The sequence below is a fragment of the Poeciliopsis prolifica genome, unplaced genomic scaffold (assembly GCF_027474105.1).
Source record: "Poeciliopsis prolifica strain line A6 unplaced genomic scaffold, Auburn_PproV2 SCAFFOLD011, whole genome shotgun sequence".
NCBI lineage: Eukaryota > Metazoa > Chordata > Actinopteri > Cyprinodontiformes > Poeciliidae > Poeciliopsis > Poeciliopsis prolifica.
The window spans coordinates 5,664,460-5,688,108 of NW_026562386.1; the positions used below are offsets into that span (position 1 = coordinate 5,664,460).

Consider the following 23,649-nt stretch of genomic DNA (forward strand, 5'->3'; position numbering starts at 1 on the left):
ATTATTATTATTATTATTATTATTATTAATTTTCTTTTTTTTGATGGTGCATGTTAACCTTGGTCCTAAGCTAATTGCTCATTGTAATATAGAGGAAGAGTACGGATCTCTTATTTCAACAACTTTCTGGATGCCCAACACATAATAATAATAATAATAATAATAATAATAATAATAATAATAATAATAATAATAATAATAATAATAATAATAATAATAATAATGACATGTTACATGAAAATTTGAATAACACAATACATAAAAAATAAATATAAATTTTTGTCAGCCTGTTAACAAGCCGTGAAAATGTCTTAAATTTTAGTCAGCAAATAATATGCAGAATTCGTCAAAAAAATTGGCAGCGATTAATGTTCATTTTGATTTCGTTTTTTTTTTTTCACTGTGCACGTTATTAATGTTCACTATTTCCGATTAAATCTTGTCCGGTCGAGTACCTCGACTCTCGACTCGTTGGGTCTGTCTCGTTGGGAAACCGGAACAGACGGGAGACACGTGCAGGTACTGAACTCTGCTGTGAGGATCTGTTTTTAGACGGCAATAAAAAAAAAGTTAAATAAAAATAGTGAATATCTATCGAGAGAGGTTTTATATTTTTCACTTAAAGGCAGCGAGTGAGCTTAAATACTGACTCTTAAGATGTATTTTTTCTCTTCATACAAAATATTTTCATGTCCATTATCGTTTATGTTTACGTATTAAATGTCTTACAAGATTCTCTGAGGATTTTAGTGTCAGTTTTATGCACTTTATTTTCATACCTTTTGGCCTATTGGTGACCTGTCTCTGTTGTGTCCAGCTGCAGCCATGGCTGCCATTTACTCAGGCATCCACCTGAAGCTGAAGAGTTCACAGACTCCGTGGGAGGACAGGCTGAAGCTGGCCCGGTTTGCGTGGATCTCCTCCCAGTGTCTGCTGCCCAACAAAGAGCAGGTATGAACACATGAATGTTCACAGGGACACAGTTCAATCAGTCACAATCAAAAAGTCAGAATATAAAAATTTTGGATTTAAAAAAATGTCATTAGTTTTATGTAAACATACATAAATCTTGAAAATGATTTCAATTCAGTGCTTGATTTCTTGATAATGCACAGTTTTTCAATAAAGTGCAATCTACCATTTGCTTAAAAGTCTAAATTTGAAAATGTTATTTACAGTTGAATCAAAGTGGTAATTTTTAACCAGTTGAAGAACATAGACTGCAACCATAAAATTATTAATAACAGTAATAAATATCATAATAGTGAAAATAAACACTTTTTAAATAATTTGTATTGTTTTTATCTACAAAGTGTGAGAACTTACCTTGAAAATATTTGAATTTAAACTGTGGGAAAAGCTTATGAACCCTGATTAAACTCTTAATTTCTTAATATTCATATGTCTGAATATAGTATGTATCCTCCAGGATGTAGCATTAGCTTAGATCATGAGCTAACTAGCGCTAACATCCACAATATTCTCATGTTTTCTCATGTTTCTTCTTCTGGACTTGTTTTGCGTGCAGGTTTTGTTGGACTGGTGCACCCACGCCCTGACAATCTGGCACAGTAAGAAGGTGGAGCTCTCCCAGGACGTCCTGGAAGGCTTGTGGTGCTACTTGGATGAAGTGGTTCACAGCAGGAAGCTGCATTCCTTCATCAAGGAGGGGAAGGCAGTAACTCTGAGGCTCAGCATGGCGCAGGTGTGTAAGCGGTTCAGTTCAAACACCACGGCTTACTGCATTCACTGTTAGCGTTTAGCAATTTACATTTGAATTTTGATGCATTAGAGCATCAAAACGTTTATAAATCTGTTATATTTATAAAACATACGTGTTTATTAACTTTCACTATGTTGTGACGGTATGTTATGTGTGACTGTGAAAAGATCGATCTCCTTCACCTCCTCCCTGAGCTACCATAGTTGTGTGAAGAAATGCACCACTCCTGGTCAAAAACAACCAATCAAAACCAGGAGGAGGGTCTTAGTGCTGTCAATCAAACTCATAAATGTGCTGCTAAATGTTCTAATGGTGGCGAAACAACTCACTGTTAAAGGAAAACAGTTTATTTGCCTTTATTGGTGGCTAACTGACTTTAGCTTTCACAACATTCATGGACATGATTGACAGCGCTAGGACCCGCCTCCTGGCTCTGATTGGTTGTGTCTAGTTAGCACTGGGAGAAGACAGAGAAGCACAAGTATTTTTTTTTTCATAGATTATCATGACATAGTTACAGTTCCAACAAATATGTAAAAATCTTTTTAATAAAAGTTACATATTGGAGCTTTAATGCTAAGCTTTTCTCTGTTTCCTTTAGCTGCTGCTCGACCTCCTGCAGGACTGCACACACGGCCGCCCACCGGTGTTTCTGCCCACCGTATTGAGCGTGTGTCGGGGGATTCTGTCTTCTTCTGCCCTTTCGGCCGTATTTACCACAAAGTATGAACTGATGGTCAGCCTGCTGGCCAAGTGCTGCCTGTTGGCCTGCCATGAGATTCAGACACACACAGAACGTCAGAAAGATGCTGACACTGAGCTGGTGGAACCAGACACCTATCTGATGATCACTGATGAGACTAAGAAAGATAAACCCTCTTCTAATGTGTTTGAAGTCTTGCTTCAGGTGCTGGTTTGTTATTTATCAGTGCAGCGAAAACAAGCCAACCCGAACAGAGTCTTCACTCTGGTCACCAACCAGCTGGTCCAACCGTTGGTTTTGCTCAGATTCTTGCTGACTTCTCAGGACTTTTCTCCTTACATACACCTTCATGTCCGGCAGCAGCAGCGCAAAGATATCCGTCTCAGGATTGACTCCATCCTTCAGTTGGCTCTGTTCCCCTCCGAGCAAATGGCGTCCTACAAGGCAGAGCTCCTCCCAGCCAAAGAGGATTCTGGGAAACGTGCGATGAAGGCTCCTCTTAGGCCCGTCGGCACTTTGCTTTCCAAACTGGAGGCTCAAGATTACTGCGAGCCGACGCTGCGCTACTCGGTGAAGTCCGACGCCTCGTCGCTGATGTTCAGGTTCTTTCTGGAAAGCTATGGGAAAGGAAAAGGAGAAAGCGACGAGGAGCGGAGGACGTTGTGTTTCTGTTTTTTAGCGAGACTGGTCCCGATGTTAGATCTTCAGCTGCATGGAGGCTCCGCTGAGCAGAAACGTCCTCCAGGTTCCCCACAGAGCTGGAGCCAGGCCCTGCAGGCCGTCGAGTCGCTGCTGAGCCAGGCTCTGTCCGCAGACATCTACAACATAGCTGCAGACAGAATACGACATGGGGAAGTCCAGCTCAGGTTCTACAGAACCGTGGCCCAAACACTCCTGAATGAAGCTCAGCCGAGGTAACATCTCATTTTAATAGTTTATGAAGTTGTTGTGGTTTTTTCATTTCTTTGTTCGGCTCCAACTAATGATTATTTTAGTGATTGATTCATTTATTGCTTATTCTGATGACTAATGGGGAAAAATTGAATTTATTCACTTAATCCAGGGATGTACAAAGGGTGGTATGGGGGCGATTTAAGGCCCTGTGAATGGTCTTGTTTGGCCCTCGGAGGAATTTTGTACAGAAAAATAAAATGTTTTGAAACAATTTTTTAGGTGCAAGGGAAAATATTTTTTTTACTGATAATGTTTTTGTTTTTATTGCTTACACTAAACATAAATGTCCTTCAAAAGGTCCAGACTCAAGACTTTTGTCATCTAATTTCTGGTAGAAAGAGAGAAAAGAGAAAAACAGCAAATCAGAAAAATTATTGAGCTATTTTTAATTTATCATACAATTAATTGATTTGTTGTTTATTGCAGCAGGTCTAATTATTTGTACTTTGTGGTGGAGTTTTATTTTGGCGAGACAGTGTGTAACAGCATAAACTTGCCCGTTTACCTTCAATTTGTTAACGAGAACAAAGAGTCACTCTCCTTGAGACCTGAAGCAGGAAGGAGTCCAGACAGGAAGAGACATTAAAACAGGATGAAAGTGAAAAGAACTGAATCTGTTGGAAAAAAACACTCAGCAGATGACGCAGACGAAAATATAAACTCGGCAGATAAGGATTTTCTGATTAAGGTTTACTTTGAGCATCTTTAGTTTTCATGTTTATGTCAGGTTAACTGCTGTTGTTGTTTTGAATGTCAGCGTACCGTCGTGGTACCGCTGTCTAAAGGTGCTGCTGAATCTCAACCATCTGATTCTGGAGCCTGATTTGGAGCTTCTGCTGTCCTCGGCCTGGGTAAATGCTGAGAACATGGAAGCACAAGTTCAACGCGCCAGACAGGTTAGAGCTTCTACAGGCCGTTTTCCCACTTCCGTTTGATAAACATCTAAAAACACACAATGATATTTTTAACATCGATTTAGCCAAATCTGACGTCTTTTGTCTTTAATCTGCCAAATCGCAGCTTGATAACTTTTTACCCATCAGTATTTTCACAACAAAAGCTCAAACTCTTACCCAGTATTTTTTGTCTACTTGCAGAGCAAATAGAGGATAACAATCAATCAATATCAATCAATAACATGATAGAAACGTGATTGAGCTTGTTTTAAGTCAATAATTATTTAATATTGATGAAAACGTTCTAGATCCACCAGCAGATTATTTCACTCATAACATGGAAAAAATGCTGTTAAAGTGAAATAATCTGCCAGTGGAACCAGTATGTTTTAAATCAATATTAAGGAATTATTGACTCAAAACAAGCTCCTAAATCTTGCTGAAAAGTTACTTGTAAGTTAGTTTTGTCTTCAGCTGTACTAAGATATTTACACTAGAAACGAGAGCTAAAACACTGTAAGATTTAGTATTTTTTGCAGTGTAAATTTGATTTATCCTCACCCTATACTACATCTGAAATGTTGAAAATAAGGTACTTGTTTTTGCTCAGAATAACAGCTGTGTTTGTGTCTGTCCAGCTGATGGTGAGCGCTCTCCTCCAGACCTACGCTAAGCTGCGGCAGCTGCCTCATCTCTTCTCTTCGCTGCTCTCTGTGATCTGCCAGCCGGCTCCGGACCAGCGCCGCCCTCCTCTGCTCTCCGAAGGCGTGTCTGCTTCTCTCAGGTCTTGTCTTCTGGACTCGTCGCCTTCTCAGGTTTTGGAGATTTGCTCGTTGGTGTTACAGAACGTCAGGACCCATTTACTGCCCGACTTGGTCAGTGAGGAGTCAGCCGAAGAGGAAAGGGAGACAGCCGGACGCCGGAAGAAAGACGCTGCGTCTCTGAAGCTGTGCTGCCTCTGTCAGCTGCTACATGTCGTTTTGTTCAACCTGAAAACTCTCGATAACTCGTCTCCGCTTCTTCTCGTCAGGCGGAGCAAAGCCTTCATGGAGGAGATGCAGGACATGATGAAAGATCTGCTAAATATGTCTTTAAAATCTGCTCCAAAAAAACGTAAAAAGAAAGCACTAGCATGGGAACAGAAGACCCAGGAGGCCATACTTCTGCTCAGATACACCTGGGTGGAAGTGGACACTCTCTTCCACATCCACTGTAGCAAATATACGTCAGTGGATTCCTTACTGACTGCTGAGACTGAAAGGTCTCCACTGCTAACCCACCTGGAGGCACTGATATCAGGTGCGATCCTACCGACTCGTCTCCATCCGACTCCGTCCTGCAGCCCTGTGAGCTGCTTGCTGCTCAAACTCCTCACCGTGCAGCAGATCAAGAAGGTTTTACTGGACAGAGCCTTACTGGGTGAAAACAGCACCACCGCCCTGCTAAAGACGGCGGTCCGGTTTATCGTAGCCAAGTCGGAGTTTGAGGAGGAACCCATTGGAGACGATGTGTGGGACGGTCAGATAGGCGGCGTGAACGTCAGCACTTACCCTGCTGCTCACTGGTTTGTTGTTGTGTCAAACTTGCCTCTGATTGTTCTCCACATGAGCGAGGAAGACGTCAGAGACGTAGCAGACGTGTTGGTGGGCTCGTTGCTGCACAGAGACGTGGAACGGTCCAGAGATCAGCTTCCTGGAAGTCTGAGTTTCTCCTCCGTTTCCTCGCAGCTTGCGCTGAGCAAAGTTTTCCCAGAGCTGCCGTCGGTCTTTTCTGCTACAGTTCGCTCCATCGTTCGGAGGATCATTGGCGTTCTCACAGTGGGACTTAAACCCAAACGTAAACCTTCATTTGTGATGGTTTATGAGAAAGAAACCGGGTCGGTTCCTTCCGGTTCAGAGCCTGTGTTCTCGCCTCTGGTCGCTGAGGCCGTAGTTCAGGATATCTCTGCGTCTTTTAAAGCTGGAGAGGTTTTTGTTCTGCTGACAGACACGCAAACCACGGAGCTCCTCGACTTGATCCAGATCTTATTCAACCTCAACCCAGACGGGATGAACTCTGAGGATCTCTCCTCTGTCTTCCTCCTCCTCTTCTTCACGTTTACCTCCACCTCCTTGTGTCCAGAGCCTCCTGAATCTGGAGGGGACGCTCTGTTCTTCGGGAAGCTGCTCCGAACTCTGACTCGCCTGCTGGAGGGAATCGGCTTCCCGAGTGTCCTGAAGCTCGTCCATGGCGGGACTCTTCTACAGACGGCTTTGGCGTCTCTCCTGCGGCGCTGCAGAACGCCTGCAGCCATAATCACCTCTGACTGGCTGGATTTAGTCAGCGCGGCGCAGGGCTTCATAAAATCATTAGTTCAGCTGATAATAACCAGAAATAGCAGCGTTAGACTCAATCTGGACCAGATTGGTTCCTACTTGACCAGTAAGGAAATCTTAAACGAGCAGCCCAGTTCTGGAGCGTCCATGTTTGTCCATCTTCTCTTGGCATCTCTGTCTTCCTTCGCCCAAGCAATGCTGTCTAATTTGGGAAGAAACAAAGCAATAGATCAGACTTTAACAGAAATACTCTCTCGGGTCACTTCTTTGCTGGGACTAACTGTGGAGTCTGCTCTGAAGCCCCAAAGTGTCTTTTCCGAGGCAGTGGCCCAGCCAGCCAGCGCTCTCCGTCAAGCCTTTGTCGTAGAAGTTGTGACGGTGATGCTGCGGAGTGAAGTGGCATCACTGGAGAACAACGGCACGCTGACACACGGTAACCTTTATCAGGCCGTGTGCCAGCAGATCCTGAGAGAAATGAGCTCGGCTCCGAGGCCCATGGACTTCCTGGTGTGCTCGCTGCGTTTCCTGTCAGCGTTTTATAAAGCGATGGAGAAGACGAGAGAGCAAGGAGAGGAGATGGAGGAGCTCTACGTTCAGATCATCCAGAACGTGGACCAACTCCTGAAAAGTAAATGGAGCAAACAGTGAAATCTCATATCACATGTAAATTTAGAATTGTGTTGAATAACAAAAGTTAACGACTGAAGGCTCACTTTTTAAATTACAACAAACAAACTCTCATCTCATGGTAATACTTTAGAATGAGATGTACTTTATTGATCCTCAACAGGAAATTACTTATTTGTTGACAAACTGGTTCATCCAAAGTTTTTAAAAAATTAACCAGAAGTAATATAAAATTTATTTAAAAAAAAAAGAAGTTTGTCATCATACTTAATAAGTCACTAGATGTGACTTGTTATTCTTTAGGATAGATCTGTGGACTGTATAAACATGCTCCCTACATTTTGTGTAATTCTGTGACGTTAGCTGGAGTTCTGTTTGGGTTGCTAGGTAACGACGGAGTTCTGTTTGGGTTGCTAGGTAACAGGCTGGGCTTCTCTGGGGTCAGTAGGTCAAAGGTCAGTGCCTGCTGATCTGTGACTTTACACAAAAGGTTGGTTTTTTTTAAGCGCTTGAGCTGATTTTAGAAGCAGCTGAGACACAAATGGAAGCACAAAAATGTTAAACATTAGTTCAACATTAGTAACTTTATTTATTTGTTATTTATGTAATGAACATGGCCTAATAAATGGGGTTTTGTGCCAAAAGAGATTAGGATAATATGAGAAAAAGATTCTGACAAAATGTGTTTTCTAAAGGAGGAACTTCTGCTACTGCTTACAATTGCAGTGGTTTTCACATTTATTTTAATTCAAATTGGCAGGCTTTATACCAAACGATACCTTGATTGTAACATTTTCTGATTTCTGTTTTTGGGTTTTAAGTTACTGGCTGAAGGCAGACCCATCCAGGAGCATACGACCCTTTAGAACCCTTTAAAACCTAGACCCAGTCAGACCTAAACTGGGTCTAATGTGCCAAACAAAGCCCTAAAACTGCTAATTTGATGAACATTTTCAACCAAATACAATCTTCATTCAGTCTGGAGGACTGGTTCTGGTTTTTAACGAGTTCAAGAGATTTTTCACGGTACAGTTTTAGATTGTATTTTAAGTGGAACCTATAGATAATCAGACCCAACTGCTATTCAACCAGTTTCAAGGTTAGTTTATTCCACTCAAATGTCTAGAAGGTTATAAAAAAGTAGAAAATAATTGATGTTTTATTTGTTTTCAGCTCCCTGGTTGTCATCTACTGATGCAGCCAAGCTGCAGCCAGAATTGCAGGACCTGTTGCGCCACCTGGTGGAGAACAATACAACAAGTCAGTTCAACATGCTTCTGCTGATGATCCGAGAAGGCCTGGATGTTCACAAGCTGAGGGCAGGAAACTGGAAGGTGAAACTGAGCAGTTTAATTAGTCTTTTTGCCATTATTGCACATTACAGCTTCTTAAATGTAATGTTTTCTCATTGACTGTTAGACAGAGAAGGTTTTCCACCTGAGCTAATTTAACTGTAAATATCCCTGGTATAAATTAGATAGGTTTTATTTTTCTGTTTTGCATTCAATCTGCTTTAAGTGTTTATTGTCATAAATTGAGATTTTGTGTGATTGGCCAACACTTGATCTGAATACAGATGTATGACTGCAGCTAATGATAGTTTTAACAATTCATTATTGATTAATCAGTTAAAAAATGGCAGTTTTTCATTTAACCATGGAAGCCTTTTTTGTGTCATTAAAAATGGACATAATTCAATTCCTTTTAAATAAGAAAATAATGATATTATCTCAAGCTTAATCATTTGCAGCTAAAAAATGTACTTATAAGATCAACATGTGAAAAGCTCAGCCATTTCTGCTTAACTTATCAGTACAGTTTCTACCTGATATGTTCGCTAAGTTTTGTATTAAGCGATTGATAATTAGATAGCAAAAGGTTACATGACATTTTATTACCAGCATTTGAACCAAGTGAAGCTAAAACTTCCCCACTTGAGGAGTTCTGGGTAAAATTTACAGACAAAGTAGTTGTTTTTTTTATCTTACATTCAAAATATATGTATGTTTTTGTACAGTTTTGACTTAATTTCTGCTCTGAATGTGCTGCTCTTCCAGCAATTGACCTTTTCTGAGTTAATATACTCCATTTAACAATTGATTACCAAGTTAGTTGATGATTATTTCAATAAATTGGTCACCGTAAATCCGATTAATCGCTTCAGCCTTACTCTATTATCTCAGAATTGACATTTTCTTTGAAATCTTTGCAATCATAATGTTTCAGATTTTTCAACCTGAAGATCTCTGTTGGAGTGTTTCTTTTTATGTATTTGAATGCAAAAGCATATTTTGTGTAGAAGATGCCATGCACTAAAACTTTCCTCAAATATTTTGTTTTTCCTGTGTTGCAGGAGGTGCTGTCAGCAGTGATCACCGTTGAGCTGCTGTCCAGCTGTCTGCTGCCAGAGACCTGCTCCAGAGCGCTGTGGCTCTTTGCCCCGCAGATCATTTCTGCAATGGTGGTAGGAAAAAAGAGAACACATAAAGTCTGGCTCCGTAGAAAAACAAAACCTGAAGGAATAATACATTAGATATGTGAGAAAACCACAGCAACCAAAACCAAACTTGAAGATTGTGACTAAAAGAAGATGAGAAACTCTATAAACGTGTAAATTAAATGTTAACGTTTTTGCACACAAAAGCCAGAAACTTTATACAAAGTTTTTGAAATGAAACTGTCTTTGGTGTCACATTGGACAGTAAAGCTGTGACAGAATCACAGCTTGTACATAATCAAGTTGGTAAGAAACAGATTGTTCTGATTTTAGAGAAGAAGAGGAGGAAGTAAAAAAATAATATAAATCATCCCAAAACCACACAAAAATATCAACCTGTTCTGAAATATGGTTGCTGTGACTTTTATATATGTTTTCATTTCTTTCTGTGTCGTCTGTACATGTAGACTATATGGAAAATTTTGGGGTGAATTTGAAGATGGTTTCCCATAGATGACACATAACAAATAATTAAAAGTTTTTCATAGAAAGGTGAATAACTAGTGAAAGAGAAACTGCACCAGGAACAGATGTTACATATGAGGATGGATTTCATACATGAGCTGTTTTAAAGTCTTTTACCTGAAGTCAAAAGTATTTAGTTTCCTCAGAAGGTGAAAACTTAGAGTCTCTAAGTCTGAAAACTTAGAGACTCTAAGTTTTCACCGGGTCAAGTTTTCACATGACCCGGTCAACATGACCGGGTCATGTTGACAAAACACTTTGCAGTGTGGATGATGTTAATGAGGGATTAAGACTTAAAGGCAGCTAATATCCTTAGAGACGCAGTTCCTAAGAAGTTAGACATTCAAAATAAAAATGCATATGTAGCAGGGTTTTATTTTAACATTATAAATGTGAAGTTTGTCAAAATGTGTTTATTTAGTTTAGTCAACAAGTTTATTTCATACAAATAATGAAATGAAATAATCAACAGTTTCTGTAAGCTTAGTTTAATTTTGTTAGTGTTATTGTCCACTTAGGAGACCCCTGTGCAGCCAAACAGCCACACAATGTGACGCTGCTACTACCACCACTGCACTCAGGCAAACAGGAGGTCCTGGGTTCAAATCCTGCCAATGCCTCCAACTGTAAAAGTCCTGAAAAGGAGAACTATTCACTAAATGAGCCACAAACATATTCTTTCCTTTGAATATGAATGATATGTTAAAGAATTGTCTTTTTGCACTTAAGCTTTGCCAGCATGCGTGAAATTTCCTTATGTATCAATAACTTGCAGGGGATCTATATTTGAATCTGATTATGATTGAGTCACCAACTATGAACCTCACCGATAAATTTCTTTAAGAAGAAGGAAAAATATTTTTTTAATGTTGTATGTATTTAATACAACATAAATATAAAACGGTGTATCATTTATTATGAACATTTCCTATCATGATAAAAACTTTGATTTAATGTTGTGTTACTATTTTTACTATTTTCCACCAGGTTATTCCACAAGAACATCAATAAATATGAATAAATTTTAAAAATTTGATGAAATTTGACTTTGATTAAAAAAAAACTTTTGATTTATATCACAAAACTTGTGTGCAGTTTTGTGATATAAATCACACCTATTTCAGTAAATGGCATCCTAAAGAGACCTATTTCAAATGAGAATGTTTAATGTCTTGAGCAGTAATTGCAATAGTTTTTCACCATCATTTTTACCATTACCCACAAAATATTGTGATAAAATTCTACGTACCCCAATGTAAAACATATAACTCGTTTCTTTTGTTCAGAAAATCCAAACTTGCTGCACTAATTGGAAGATTAAAATGGTAACCATCTCTTCTTCTGTGTCGGTAGTTGTGAGAGTTTCATTAATAAATTCTGTCGTTCTAACAGCAACTAGAAGGAAGTTATTCAAACTTCTGTTTCATGCAGTCATGAGTTCAGAAATCTGGTGTAAAATCAGTAAAATGAGGCTTTATTACGAACTTTTTAAAGGTGAAATCTGAAAAAATGATTAAAAATCTTGCTGACTGTGTTTTTTTTTTTTTGTTTGTTTAGACAGAAGTAAAACCACAAAGAAAAGTTTTTAAGACACCACGGAAATAACTGACAGGACTCTCAGATCAGCAGTTTTACTGTCTGTGAACTGGAAACAGAAACTATTTTAAATGACACAGCAACTTAACGACCTAAATGTTTGTGTGTGTGTGTGTGTGTGTGTGTGTGTGTGTGTGTGTGTGTGTGTGTGTGTGTGTGTGTGTGTGTGTGTGTGTGTGTGTTCTCTCAAATCACGTAGATGGCATTTAGAGATAATGTGTTTTTGAAGCTTTTGGGTCGTGTAATCCCACTAAGCTGTGTAAATAAGGTCAAGAGGAAGCCTTGACTGCTGAATATTCAGTTCTTATCTCGTTCTGTGTTGCAGTTCTTGGTCCGATCGGCCAGCCAGGACCTCGCGCTGACCCTTCCTTTTACCGTCCCCACGGTGACGGCGCTGACGTCACTGTTGCGCCAAGGTGAGGGACGCATCGCCAACCCTCAACACGTGGTTCTGGTTCTCGGAGCGCTGCAGTCGCTGCCTCTCGACCACCTGAACCCAAACGTTTACCAGTCTGCGTTCCTGGCCATCCACGAGGCGCTGTTCGCCATCATCCAGTGTCATCGCCAGGTAGACGTCACAAAACTGTGTGTGTCGACTTTAACAAAACTAGTTATCAGGTAGATCTGAACAATACGGCTCAACAGTGAAATCTCTGTTTTACCAGACCTGGTTCCTGATTTTAATTTTAACTGATTTCTTTTTTTTCTTCTTCTTTTCGTTCATTTTAATCGATGGCTTTTATTTCATTCATCTCTTCTGTTCCCCGACTGAATATGAGAGTCAAGCTTTGAGAATTTTTGTTTAATTACAAAAAAATACAAGAAAATGTTATTTTAATGAGAAAACGGCTCGGTTTTCTGGATTTGTCTTCACCGCCTCAGTTCACATGGTTTGTTCTTTGAACTAAACAGTTGTTTGCGCTGTTAAATTCACATTTTTGCACATTTGTATACTTCCTTTAGGGTCAAAGAAACATCCAGTCTGTTTTTTGGTGTCTGGAAAATCAGCCATTTTGAAAAAACTCTAGACTGTGCCTGTTACCTAGCAACAACAGTCGGACCCGGGCCATCGCCTAGCAACCTGGACATCGGTACAAAGCAGGGCTGATCTGTTGACTATTTTTTAATCAACCAACTAATAATTGGATGCTTAATAGATGCTTAATCAGGAGAAGAAGAAGGAGGAACACTGATTAAAACATATTTACAGACAAAGAAGGTTATTTTATCTTAGATACAATTTTAGAGTAATTATTGCTCTGTTTGTGTTGTTCTTTCAGCAAATGGCTTTTTTTGAGTCTGTATAGTTAAGTCACCGATCATCACTAAACTGGTTGTTTGAATGATCGATGAATCATTTCGGCCCTGTTCTGTAAAGAGCTGTGCTCAGAAACTTGTGGCAATTTCTGCGTTTCCAAGTCGTCACAAATCAAGTCAGGCCCACTTTGTTCCCTAAGTAAACATTAAACTGATCCCGCTGCGCTACGAGCATTATCTGAAACAATTAGGAACCCGTTTATTTTTGATGTGGAGAGAATTTCAGATGAAGAAGTGCTGCAGATAGTACAGACCTGTGCGAGTAACTTTGTGTGACAAAGATAAACAAGACGGCACACAAGGCTCACCTCCTAAATGAGTTTCCACAGCGCTGGACTTTCCTCCAAACATTAATGAAGTTGTTGCCAGGTCATAAAGGTTGAAGAAAAGAAAACAGGTTTTTGTTCAGATTTATTTGTTACTTGTGGTTTTTGCACTTTCTAAGTTCTAATCAGTCTCTGAATCTAGATTTTTAAAGTTTATGTACGTTTAAAGCTTTGGTCCCGACTGTGGTGGAGTTTAACACTGATGCTGTGAGGAAGTGCTGTCCAAACATTTAATCTTTAGGGCTAAAAGGTCAAAATGACGGCTATAATTTATTCTCTCAATAAAATGAAAAATAATAAACTTAAAAGTTAAAGCAGACCAAACTGTTCTTGTTTTAGGTTAGTTAAAATTACCAAAATTATTTAAATTAGCTAAATCCTAGAAAACTTAAGAACATTTTTTTTAGTGAGATTTTTTTAGTGAATTTCTTTGTATATTATGTGTAAGCATTTAATTTATTTTAACTTAAACAATAAGGTAACTTACCTTAACAGGATTTGTTTGGATTATAATTAATATGTATTATTTCTAATGGTCTTTGGATTTGAAATAAAATCTGGCTTATATTTTATGTGTTAAATAACGTTGCTGACATTTTGGGATTTTTTTGTTAAATTTGTGTTTTTTTTTTACTCAGGTCAATATGGTGTATTTATCGGAGACTTTTCAAAACATAAATTGCTACATTTTAACTTTAACTAGAGGATGTGGAAAACTTTCAAACAGTATTATTAATGATAGCCAGAGGCGCACCAATTGCAGTTTTTAGGCCAGTTGCGATTATTGATCTTTAAAAAGCCTTACCTGCCGATTCCATTTTTTTTTTTGTCTGAAATGTTGATAAATATAGTCAGAAAGTCGCTGAGTGGGAAACAGTGTCGTTAACGGCAAACATGCGACCATGACCCGGTGAGTCGGTCAAACCTCTCACTGTACAGCAGAACAGGACAGAGGATCATTTCTCGGTCTTTGCTGAGGTACATAAGATCGGCTTCACGTGTAAAACATTATAGAAATTGGTGCACCCCTGATAATAACAGTACTAAATAATATTGTAAACAGTTAATTAAAACTCTGTTTTTAGTTCTTTAATATTGCTTTTTTTGTGGATTCACAAATTTCTCTTTTTAGAGATTAATCGTTAACATCAGCTTAAAATTGTTTGTGTTCTTGATCTCAAGACTCGGTCTGCACAGATTGCTGCATTCTGCATAAGAAACCATTCGTTTGCTCTCATGTGTTGGAAGTGAATTTAGGTGCTTTGACTCTATAATATGATAAAAATGTGCTATTTGTTGCCGCTGAGCCCTCAGGACACTCCGCTCAGGAATTTCACTTCCAACCAGAGGATATTGCAGCTCACTACAGTTGTACTTCACCAGCAAGGAAACCTTGTGATGTTCACATTTTCAGCTCCTCTACAAGTTTGCATTTTCCCCCGAAGGGTCAGTTAAAAAGAACATTTTCCCCTGAAACTGAAACATTTAGATTATAACCATACACAAAAGCTTTTGTTGTCTTTGTGCTGATGGGATTTATTTTTTTAACTCTGTAAATTGTTTTTTAAAAACAAGAACTGAGCAGAATTGAAACGATGCAGCTGCTATGAATTAAATGGGCCAGGAACCAGTTAAGTGCTGTCAGATGTTTGCAAAGAGAAAATACACCAGAAAACGAGAGGAGAAGAAAAGAAAGCAGAATAATTTTTAAAGAGGAAGAGATGAGGAAATGAGGAAGGAAGCTGGAGAAGAAGGGTTAAAGTGTTTGATTGGATCAGGACACAGAACAGCGTCTGGTCCAAAATGTAAAGTATGGGCGTGTTGCAGAGAGAGGAGACGGTAGTGGGTTGGCATGAAGCATGTTTAAGTCAATGGAAACCACTGCTGAGCTCCAACCTGGGTCTGTGACTTCATCCTGGCCTCGTTTATAACCTTCCTGTTGCTCTTTACCTCCATCTGTCACAGCAGGAACGCGCTCACAGCTCAGTTTGGGCCAGCAGGATGCTCTCGCATCATAACTTTAAGTAAAAATACCAGCGTTTCACTGTGTCAAAAGTATTTCATCCTCTATTTTTTTGTGTTTTGTCCTGGTTTACAAACTAACAAGCATTTGTCCAAATGAATATTTTCCCACCACTTCTACAAAATCCTGCAAATATTAGCGATATCTGTTTAGCTCTTTGTTAAATTGTTATAGTTTTTAACGAAAGAGGAGAAAAACATAAAGAGGAGAAAAACAAAGAACAGTGCACTTTGACTTGTCACAATAACACATTTTACTGGACGATAAATTCTCCCTGAGGTTATTGCAATAAACAGCAATAGGGGTTTCCCCAGTATATTATAAGCCTGGTGGGCCTCCAGGCTTTACTTGTGCCCCCAACAGGCCTAACATTGTTTATTTATTTTAGGTTTTTTTAAATCATTACCTTTATTTAAGACTTTATTGTTGGTGTTTAGGTATTAATCCTCCAGACTTCCAATAATACACAAGTACCAAGTGATAGTTTCAAATATCCTGTCAACTTTAAATATTTTTTTAACTCAAATAACACGATGGGCCGCTGGATGAATGTCCTAGCGCCCTGAGGCCATTTTCAAGTTCAAGTTAACAGCGTAGTAACGCATTCTCAAAGATTAATAAACTTTCAATTTTAATGAAAATTTAACAATGGAACTGGGAGACATTTTAAACATAAAAATTAAAAAAACATGAATTATAAAATTTGTGTAAACAAAATTATCCTTAAAAAAAAGGTGATAATTGATAATCTTGTGACCGAAGCACAAGACTGATGACTTTTGTCATCCAGTTTTGTGTATGAAGAAATAAACAATAAATCATGTAAATTGGAATTACAGAACTTTCTTTTAACTTCTGATGTGATTAATTGATTTATTGGGACAGGCCTAGATGCAGTAAATGATTGCATTGTGTCTCCAGGTGATTTCCAGGGCCGCTCCATCCTTCTTGAATGTCTTCTATCGGCTGGTGTCGTCGATCATGCAGGAAGGTCGGCAGAGAGGAGACACCGATGCAGGTACCTGAACCCAATGTCCTTCACACATCGTCTTTCAAACGCAGGAGACATTAAAGGCGACCTTTACACTTCCTTGAACAAGTTACAGTTCCTTAAACAACTTGTATAAGTTGTTTAAGGAACAAAACATGTTCCTTGCACAAAATCATTCTTAGAAAATTAGATTTTAGTCTGATAGTTCTTCCCATTTTGAGCTGTTTTAGGCCCTCTCATCACTCGAAATCCAAACAAACTGCTGTGGGGGCCATGACCCCCAACATTTACGCTCCTGGGAAAATGGCTGCAAACACATGCGTAACACACAGCCATTGTGTGTTGCGCAATTTTGAAAAGCATGACTGGAGCCTCCTGCACAGCCAACAACAATGCAGCAAGTGGTTTTTGAATGTTAAGTCAACAACAAAACACTTGTCTCCTCCAGCAGTCATTGTACATTAAACATGCTGGAGCTCTGCTTATGTTGCAAGGTAGCAGTGGAATCTCCATCGATTGTGACTTAACATTTAAGAGTTTTTTTTAAATGGCCAATTTTCCAGACACCAAAAGTAATCTATTTGGTGCTAAGAAACGTCTGGGTGCTTTGTTTTGTTTTCAAGTGCTTAGGCTATTTTTTGAAGTAGTAAAAATCCAGGTGGAAGTATAAAAAGGTGTAAAATGTGAATTTTATTTTAGGTGTTTAGATGCAGTCAGTCAGCATTGGGCACAACGCTGCTCAACCCCTCGTCAGATGATACTCAGCACAGAGATCTGCTACATATCATAATAATGTTGAAAAATAAAAGTTCTTCAACTCACCCTGAGAAACTTTACACCTGTATCTTCAGGCTTTCATTTTTGTGACCTGGTTTTAAGCCATTTATACATTATTATTTTTAAACACAATCCTTTGGTAAGCTAGCTGCAGCGTAGCACTTTGAGCTAACATCACGGCAAATAAATGGTTGTTCACGTGCAGTACCTTACGGACCACCGGGGGCGCCCAAGGACCACCAGAAGTCTGAGTGACAAGCCAGGCAAGAAGAAGAATAGTCAGAGAAATAACTTAAAGTCCACACTTTTCAGATTATCCATTCATGCATTTTCTGGTCCTATTTTATCAGTTAAAGTTCATAAATAAATTTTACACGTAACTCTGTTAATAATTACTGTGAAATGATGTGATGTTCTGCCTGCACAGCATCACAAACTCATGTTCAGCTGCTGCTTGAACATGATTTATCCAACCACTAATTCAGGCGTTTTCACTTGAGAGTTTGATGAAAAGCTGTTAGCTGCTGAGGTGAATCATGTCCTCAAGACTTCAAGGTGAAATAGTTTCTTTTGATTTGAAACAAGAGAGCTGCCAGTGAATTACTCACACAGTCCTGGTCTGGCCTGTGGTTTTCTGTTCAGGCACTTACTGCTGGGCTGCTGCCTCTTTATTTTAAGAGAAGTTTCTTGTTAGTCGCAGACATACCGTTTTTTTATATGCACAAGTCGGAGAACGTACTGAGAAAGTCTTTTATAATCTTTTATGTTTGAAAGTTTTATGATTTAACCATCTGTGTTTGAGTCTTTCACTGTGATTTTAAACATTAAAGACCTACCAGATTGATACAATTCAGGTGCTTGAAATCCTTGAAAATGCTTGAATTTCAATCAGGTGTTCTCAAGGTTTGAAAAGTATTTGACTTCTGCATATTCAAAATGCTCAATTTTATAATAAACTTGTATTCAAACTATTGATTAAAAGCCTAAATCTGGAAAACATTTACATTTAATAAAAAAACAGACTTTTTTTTCTCACTGCCTGAAATTAAATCAGATTATTTTTTTATGAACATGTTCCTTTCTGCAGGTGCGGACGGTGACGTGTATCTGCAGTGCTCCAGGCTGACGGAGAGGATGTTCTCTCACATTGTTGCCACTCCTGAAAGCTTCACTGCATTGTCAGCCCTCATGGTGGCTCAATACGTCACGGAGCTGCAGAAGGTATTCACTCAACCAGAGTGAACACAGAACAACATCTTCTCTGTCTCTAAACGAGATTTACTTGATATTTATCTCTATTTTCATGATGTAGTAACATTTCAGTAGCTCTACAGTAGAGCAAATACTTTAAACTTCTGTCAACATCTTCAACATCAGAGTCATAGAGTAGAAGAAAAAATTAAATATCCTTTAAATCCAAGGTGTAAACCTCAACGTTTACATTCGAATGTGAAAGTAGCTGCAAACGGATGCACAATTGCACAAGGTTGTGTCTTTGAAAAGCAGAGGTGGAGCCTCCTGCACAACCAACAAGAATGCAGGAAGTGGTTTCTGATGGGTAAAACCGTTGTCTTTCCCAGCAGCCATTGTGCAGCTCATTCAGCGGTAAAAACCGTACAACTAAACATGCCAGAGCTGATTTTGGTTGCTAGGTGACGGGCGGGACTCCAGTGGGGTTGCTAGGTAACAGGCTAGGCTTTGATGAGGTTACTTGGTGAACGGCAGTGACTGCTAATCTGTGACGTTACGTACAGTTTTCTCACATGGCTCTTTTTTCTGACACAAAAGAACATGAACCTACTGCTAAATAACAGCTGTGTGTTTTCAGAAGCAGCTGAGGCCCAAATGGAAGTGCAAAATGTGAATTTTGTATAATAGATCCCCTCTAATAATACAGCACCAAGCCAGCGCCGTCTCATCCGTTATAAGTTTCAGCAGACGTTGGAGTCTGGCAGCAGGATCTCAGCTGATCCGTTCTCTCTGAGCTGAATAACTGAGACGCTGACGCTCTGAGGAAGAGAAGGGAAAAATTCCCAGTAGCCAAAATTGTAGATGTTGACACAAGCCACTGAGCGGGCCCAGGATTACTGCTACATTGTGTGCAGGAGGGAAGCTTGAGGCTGGATGTTCCCTCAGTCCGGTGAGTCACGTCTGGCCTCAGAGCGCGGCTGCCGTCTGCTGCCAGGCTGCGTTTTAACGCGACGCCTGAATCAGCAGTTTCCATCCCAGAAACACATCAACGCATTATGAGGAGTTTCTGTCAGACAGGAGAAAACTGGAACATGGAGGTGTCATGGAGTCTTTAACCAATTTGTTTCAATAAGTAGGAAAATATTTAGCTAGTGTATTAAAAAATAATATTCTCCATGTCAGTTAGAGGTAATTTAATGATCTGTTTTTTAAATCAAAACCCAATGTAGCAGCCATATAGTCTTTTTGTTAATCCTGTTCCCACATTTAAAGTTTTTCCATCTGAAAACAGTAAAACCAGAAAAGAGTAAATAGTCAGTGATTTTCATAGTAAAGTTGACAACAGATTTGTTTAGAAATATCTAAAAAGAAGCCTTCAGATTTTGTCATCGACATCCTAATATTGGAGTCAGATAACAGAACATGAAAGAAAAGTTCTGTATTTTGCCACAGTTGGAAAATTCAGCATTATGTTGAAGCCTGTAAAGATAAAAACACATAAATAGACATAAAAACTGAAAAATCGGAATAAAAAAGCGCACAGTTTACAACATCTACAGTTATTGAAAGAAGAAATGTGCAACTGAATCGGGTGATTTAAAGGAAAAAATCCACAAAATGGAAAAAAACAAGACCTGTACAAAAAAATGAAACTAAACTTCTAACAGCAGTAATGTATTTATATCCACAATATGTCACATTGCAACCATATGGAATGTATTTTATTCAATAGCTCGACCCAAAGTACCGCAAAACTGAAACAGAACAAAAACTAAACAAAGTTTTTCTCTTTTCCTGTCACACATAAAAGCCAACTTCACTCTGATAGTCAGAAATAAAATCCAAAGCAACCAATTATTTTAAAACGTTGACAAATCAATAGAGTCTTCTTGTCACCTAATGTTTGCAGCAGATTTTATTTTAAATGGTTACTTAGAAGAAATGAGTAACACTTTATTTGACACCGTCATGTTTATGACAGGTGTTATGACCGTCTCATTCACAATGAGACGATCAGCATTTTTTTATTGAAAGGTCCTGATTTTAACTTCTTTAATGTTGATTTATTGTAGCTATTAACATTAACATGCCTTCTTTAATACAATCAGTCTTCATATTTAGCCTAGTTTTAGCTTATTTTGTTTTCCAAGACAGGAAGTAATGAAATACTGTTCATTATTATGCAATTTTCTTATCACTTAGAAAGCTCAGTTACCATAAACCATAAATGCACAAACACCAGGAAACACATTAGAGTCACAGGGTGAGAAGCTGACACCGGAGTAATAACATAATTATACATTTGGAGATTCCCCGAACTCCTCCTCACATTTCATCAGCCGGTGCTTGTGGTGACACATAACAGGTTGTGTTCCTCATAATGGGAGCCTTGCTGTTTAAATCGCTTAGCATGGGCGGCTCTGAGCGGCCGCCGTGTCTCACAAATGTCTGCGGCGCGGACCGCGTCACGGCGACGCCACCCGAACCCCCGATGAGTGTAATGTATCTGAGATGAATAAGCAGAGGCTATTAAATGTCCTGCTGCCTCGCTTGTTAGGGTTCACCGATCACGATGGTTGTTGTTCGACCAGCGTGTGTTTACCGCTCGTTGCAGAAAGAAAAGCTCGCTCTGCCTGCTTTTCTTGCCTTTGTCTCACAAGCTCAGCCTCATCTGGATCAAAATATCCACTTTAATAAACAAAATGTGTCTCTAAACAAAGGTCCAGCTTCAGTGCTGCAGGTTTTTAGTTTGATGTGATATTGAGGAAACATGAACGAATACTTCATCAGCATGACCAGGAAAGTAAGAGACTATTAAAGTGTTTCTGTAAGGAAATGTGAAAGCAGGGAGTAAGAATTTTTATTATAACCAAAATTAAACTTCATAAAGTGAAGAAAATGTCTGATTTATGAAGCGGAAACCTCTCTGTGCCTCATTATCTCCTCCTCCGTCTCTTCCTTTCCTTTAACCTGAATATTTTCTGCCTCTGCAGGTCACCCTGCGGCCGGACGTGAAGCTCCACCTGACTGAGGGCATCTACTGCGTCCTGGACCTGTGCCAGGAGCCGGACATCAAGTTTCTGAGAGCCGGGCTGAACGCCGGAGTCAGAGAGGTGTTCAACGAGCTTTACAGCAACTACACCCACTACCACAAAACACAGAGGCAAGGAGAGGACAAGTACACCGTCTGACCCAAAACAACCGGATCCACAGTGATCACAATCAACAAAAAGCCTCTGAAGACTTTAGTAGAGCTGAAAATTAACTGCTTAAGTTCTTTTTTCTATTATGAGTTTTATAAAACTGTGTGCTTACCTTGTTTATTAGGTTTAATATTCAGTGCAAAAATAAATTTATGAGTAAATTCCTGAGATGTTTTGCTTTCTTCTGTTTGTGATTTTTTTTGTTTGTTTAATTATACTCAAATCTTTCAGATCATCAAAAAAATTTTAATATTAGACAAGAATTATCTGATTAATTATAAAATTCTATTTTCAGGTGACCAAATAATTTATACAGAGAAATAATTAAACTTTAATAATTGGTTTTGACACCTTGGCTGTGTTTGATATTCGCATCACTTTTGACTTTTTTTGCTGAATTATTTTAATTCATCTTCCGTGGAGGTTTTTCATTCATTAGCTGTCTGATACGGCAAGCATCTCAATCATATTTGAGTCTGGACTTTGACTAGCCCAAAGTCTAGTCAAAGTCCAGATGTGACTTTGCTGGTGTGCTTTGACTCCCTTTTCTTTTGAATAAATTAAAAATTCTTGAAGTCATAAACTGACGGCAGAACATTCTCCTTCAATCTTGTGCAGGTTTATGTGTTAATTTTAAAATAATTTGTCCTACTTCATGTTGTCAGACAGGTTCTGTTCGGGTGACTTCTTGAATCTGACGGTAATTTGTTTACAAAAAGAAAGATTTGATCATACTTCCTGATTTAACAGATTTAAGTAAAATCATTTGAACATTTCTTTATGCATCTCCACAGCTTTACTTTGCACAATTAAAATTTGCTTAATCTGAAATATTGAAGACATATTTTAAATATACTTTCTGGCAGCACTGAATAATATTGTCTTAAATTATGTAAAGATTACTCGTGTTTTTATTTAGGAGGCACTTAGGCTTTTTTCTTAGGGTGGCAAATGAATCACTGGAAGTAATAAATTGTTCTTTAGAGGCTCAAATGATACAAAAATAATTAAATAAGAGACACTGTGGCGTGACTGTTTAGTAAACTATTTACTAAATGTAGAACATATTAGGAATTTCAGACTTTTTAAGATGAGACTCTTGTTACTACAGGGGCTTTTATATGCTTTGAATCAATCATTGTACATCATTATTTAAATTGACAGCTGTTTCATTATCACAAATCACTTTCAGTATCTGCAGTTTCTGATTGATCTATTTTCTGAAAAAGGAGTGCATGTTTTTTTTTCTTTGTTTTTGACTATGACAACCCAGCAGTAGACCAACGCATTCAGAGGCAGTTCTTGTTTGAATGCTGCCCTTGACGAGCCTCTTAACTATTCAAAGTACTTGGTTCACACTGTGGCCTTTCAAAATAGAACAAAAGAACTAAGAATCTGTTTTCAAAAAGGTATTTGAACCCAAACTCTGTTGGTAGGTGTTATGACTGACTCAAGGTCACAACAAAAACGGGAGGAGACCATGCAGTGGTTAAAGTGCAGAAAAGGGAATATTTATGAACAAAAACTACAATGGATTGTGAAAGTCAAGGTCAGTGGTGTAAAGCAAATGCTTGGATGCGTTGTATTAGTGCATATGTGTTGAAGTGCAAAAACAAAGACGAAATCAAATGTGCGAAAGGACGGGGACTGAGGCCAACAGCAGAGACGCCAAAGGCGACCCAGAAGGTGGAGACGCCGGGCTTAAATACTCTGTGCTCCTAATCAACGGGCCAACAACGCCTGCAAAGGGGAGGAGCACAAAAACAGACGAAAGCACCTGCAACTCAGCCCACAGGCCCAGAGCCCTGACAGTAGGACTCTTTAATCAGAAACAAAATATTTTAGCTATTTCAAAAATACTTTATTTCTCCTGAAGGATCTCCTGTAGCAGTCAGTCTGGCAACAAATCTGAAGAAGTCCTCTGACTGAAGACTGTCATAAGCAGCCAGCCGTTGTTGGCCTGCACTTCTAATCCACCTCATTTGCTTTGGCCACTCCCTTTTCAGATAATTATGATTGATGGAAAATATAATATGAACATCCTG

The 23,649-nt window shown here is 38.9% G+C and overlaps 1 protein-coding gene across 1 annotated transcript; it reads left to right on the plus strand.

Moving 5' to 3' along the window:
* The first annotated feature begins 461 nt into the window (after positions 1-461).
* urb2 (URB2 ribosome biogenesis homolog) lies at positions 462-21,772 on the plus strand. The gene is made up of 12 exons (XM_055036983.1): positions 462-519; positions 818-951; positions 1,529-1,705; positions 2,325-3,340; positions 4,138-4,276; positions 4,915-7,219; positions 8,392-8,552; positions 9,572-9,682; positions 12,102-12,344; positions 16,364-16,460; positions 18,298-18,431; positions 21,395-21,772. Exons 2-12 carry the CDS (start codon positions 826-828, stop codon positions 21,590-21,592), a joined length of 4,707 nt encoding a protein of 1,568 aa, XP_054892958.1. The 5' UTR covers positions 462-519; positions 818-825; the 3' UTR covers positions 21,593-21,772.
* Positions 21,773-23,649: the final 1,877 nt, after the last annotated feature.